The sequence below is a fragment of the Toxorhynchites rutilus genome, chromosome 3, assembly GCF_029784135.1.
Source record: "Toxorhynchites rutilus septentrionalis strain SRP chromosome 3, ASM2978413v1, whole genome shotgun sequence".
Lineage (NCBI taxonomy): Eukaryota > Metazoa > Arthropoda > Insecta > Diptera > Culicidae > Toxorhynchites > Toxorhynchites rutilus.
The window spans coordinates 173,514,824-173,516,928 of NC_073746.1; the positions used below are offsets into that span (position 1 = coordinate 173,514,824).

At 31.3% G+C, this 2,105-nt stretch overlaps 1 protein-coding gene across 1 annotated transcript; it reads left to right on the forward strand.

The window, feature by feature from the left end:
• Positions 1-1,089: 1,089 nt before the first annotated feature.
• On the forward strand, positions 1,090-1,857 carry LOC129779358 (serine-aspartate repeat-containing protein D-like; the record flags this gene model as incomplete). The annotated part of the gene is made up of 1 exon (XM_055786776.1): positions 1,090-1,857. A coding segment is annotated over one exon (768 nt), but the record flags the coding sequence as incomplete, so codon positions are not given.
• Positions 1,858-2,105: the final 248 nt, after the last annotated feature.

The following is a 2,105-nucleotide window of genomic DNA, read 5'->3' on the forward strand; positions in this document are numbered from 1 at the left end:
AGGGTGTGTTTATGAATTTTATCTAAAAAAAATAATGATTAACTCGATATTTTCTATTAACCAAATTAAAGCTCTCTAATTAAGCTCTCTCTAATTTGTTCTTTGACTCTCAAATCCTATCGTTTTTTATATCGCTGTAATATTAATTTAAACAATTCTTGGTGAGCCTTCAATCTTCTGAAATCGCGATTTTTACACCACTGTACTTATAATAGTCAATTAACTTTTACCTTAACATTGAAGCATCGCATTTTCTTCTTGAGATGAATCATAGTTGATAAATTGAAAATAAAATACCAAAACTGTATATATTCGAGTCAAAAACTATAATACAACCATTCCATGCCAAACCGATAAAGTGGTTCTTGAATTTTCGTTCAAATTGGTAGTTTTGTTCCTAATCTTCTTTTTGAAAAATGACTTTTTCAAAAATTCATAACTTTTGAACCGATTCAAATGATCGATATATCAAATTGAAGCCAGTGAGCTAGTATTTTTGGAAAACAGAACACTCTGAAAAAAAATGGATTTCATTTTTATAATTTTTGATTGTTATAGTTTTCGAGGCTGGTTTTTGGTTTTTTTTCCGTTTCTGAGTTATGATTTTTCAAAATTAACTTGTTTTCAGTCTTCGCTCAATATTCTTATGCAACTAGACTAGATCTATGCGACTAAAATCCAATTTTTTCGCAAGTATCATATTTTTTACTAGCTCATTGCCCGCAATTTGATATCCCTATTTTCTGAATCCCAAAAGTTATGATACAAAAAAGTCGTTTTCAGAATCAAGGGGAAAAATGATTTTTGAACCATCGGTTAAATTTGAAAAATCATAACTCAAAAACGAAAAAAAAACACATCGTTGATTTCAGGATATGTTATGTAAAGGAACATCAGCTAAAAAAATAGAAAGACAAAGACAAAGACAAAGACAAAGACAAAGACAAAGACAAAGACAAAGACAAAGACAAAGACAAAGACAAAGACAAAGACAAAGACAAAGACAAAGACAAAGACAAAGACAAAGACAAAGACAAAGACAAAGACAAAGACAAAGACAAAGACAAAGACAAAGACAAAGACAAAGACAAAGACAAAGACAAAGACAAAGACAAAGACAAAGACAAAGACAAAGACAAAGACAAAGACAAAGACAAAGACAAAGACAAAGACAAAGACAAAGACAAAGACAAAGACAAAGACAAAGACAAAGACAAAGACAAAGACAAAGACAAAGACAAAGACAAAGACAAAGACAAAGACAAAGACAAAGACAAAGACAAAGACAAAGACAAAGACAAAGACAAAGACAAAGACAAAGACAAAGACAAAGACAAAGACAAAGACAAAGACAAAGACAAAGACAAAGACAAAGACAAAGACAAAGACAAAGACAAAGACAAAGACAAAGACAAAGACAAAGACAAAGACAAAGACAAAGACAAAGACAAAGACAAAGACAAAGACAAAGACAAAGACAAAGACAAAGACAAAGACAAAGACAAAGACAAAGACAAAGACAAAGACAAAGACAAAGACAAAGACAAAGACAAAGACAAAGACAAAGACAAAGACAAAGACAAAGACAAAGACAAAGACAAAGACAAAGACAAAGACAAAGACAAAGACAAAGACAAAGACAAAGACAAAGACAAAGACAAAGACAAAGACAAAGACAAAGACAAAGACAAAGACAAAGACAAAGACAAAGACAAAGACAAAGACAAAGACAAAGACAAAGACAAAGACAAAGACAAAGACAAAGACAAAGACAAAGACAAAGACAAAGACAAAGACAAAGACAAAGACAAAGACAAAGACAAAGACAAAGACAAAGACAAAGACAAAGACAAAGACAAAGACAAAGACAAAGACAAAGACAAAGACAAAGACAAAGACAAAGACAAAGACAAAGACAAAGACAAAGACAAAGACAAAGACAAAGACAAAGACAAAGACAAAGACAAAGACAAAGACAAAGACAAAGACAAAGACAAAGACAAAGACAAAGACAAAGACAAAGACAAAGACAAAGACAAAGACAAAGACAAAGACAAAGACAAAGACAAAGACAAAGACAAAGACAAAGACAAAGACAAAGACAA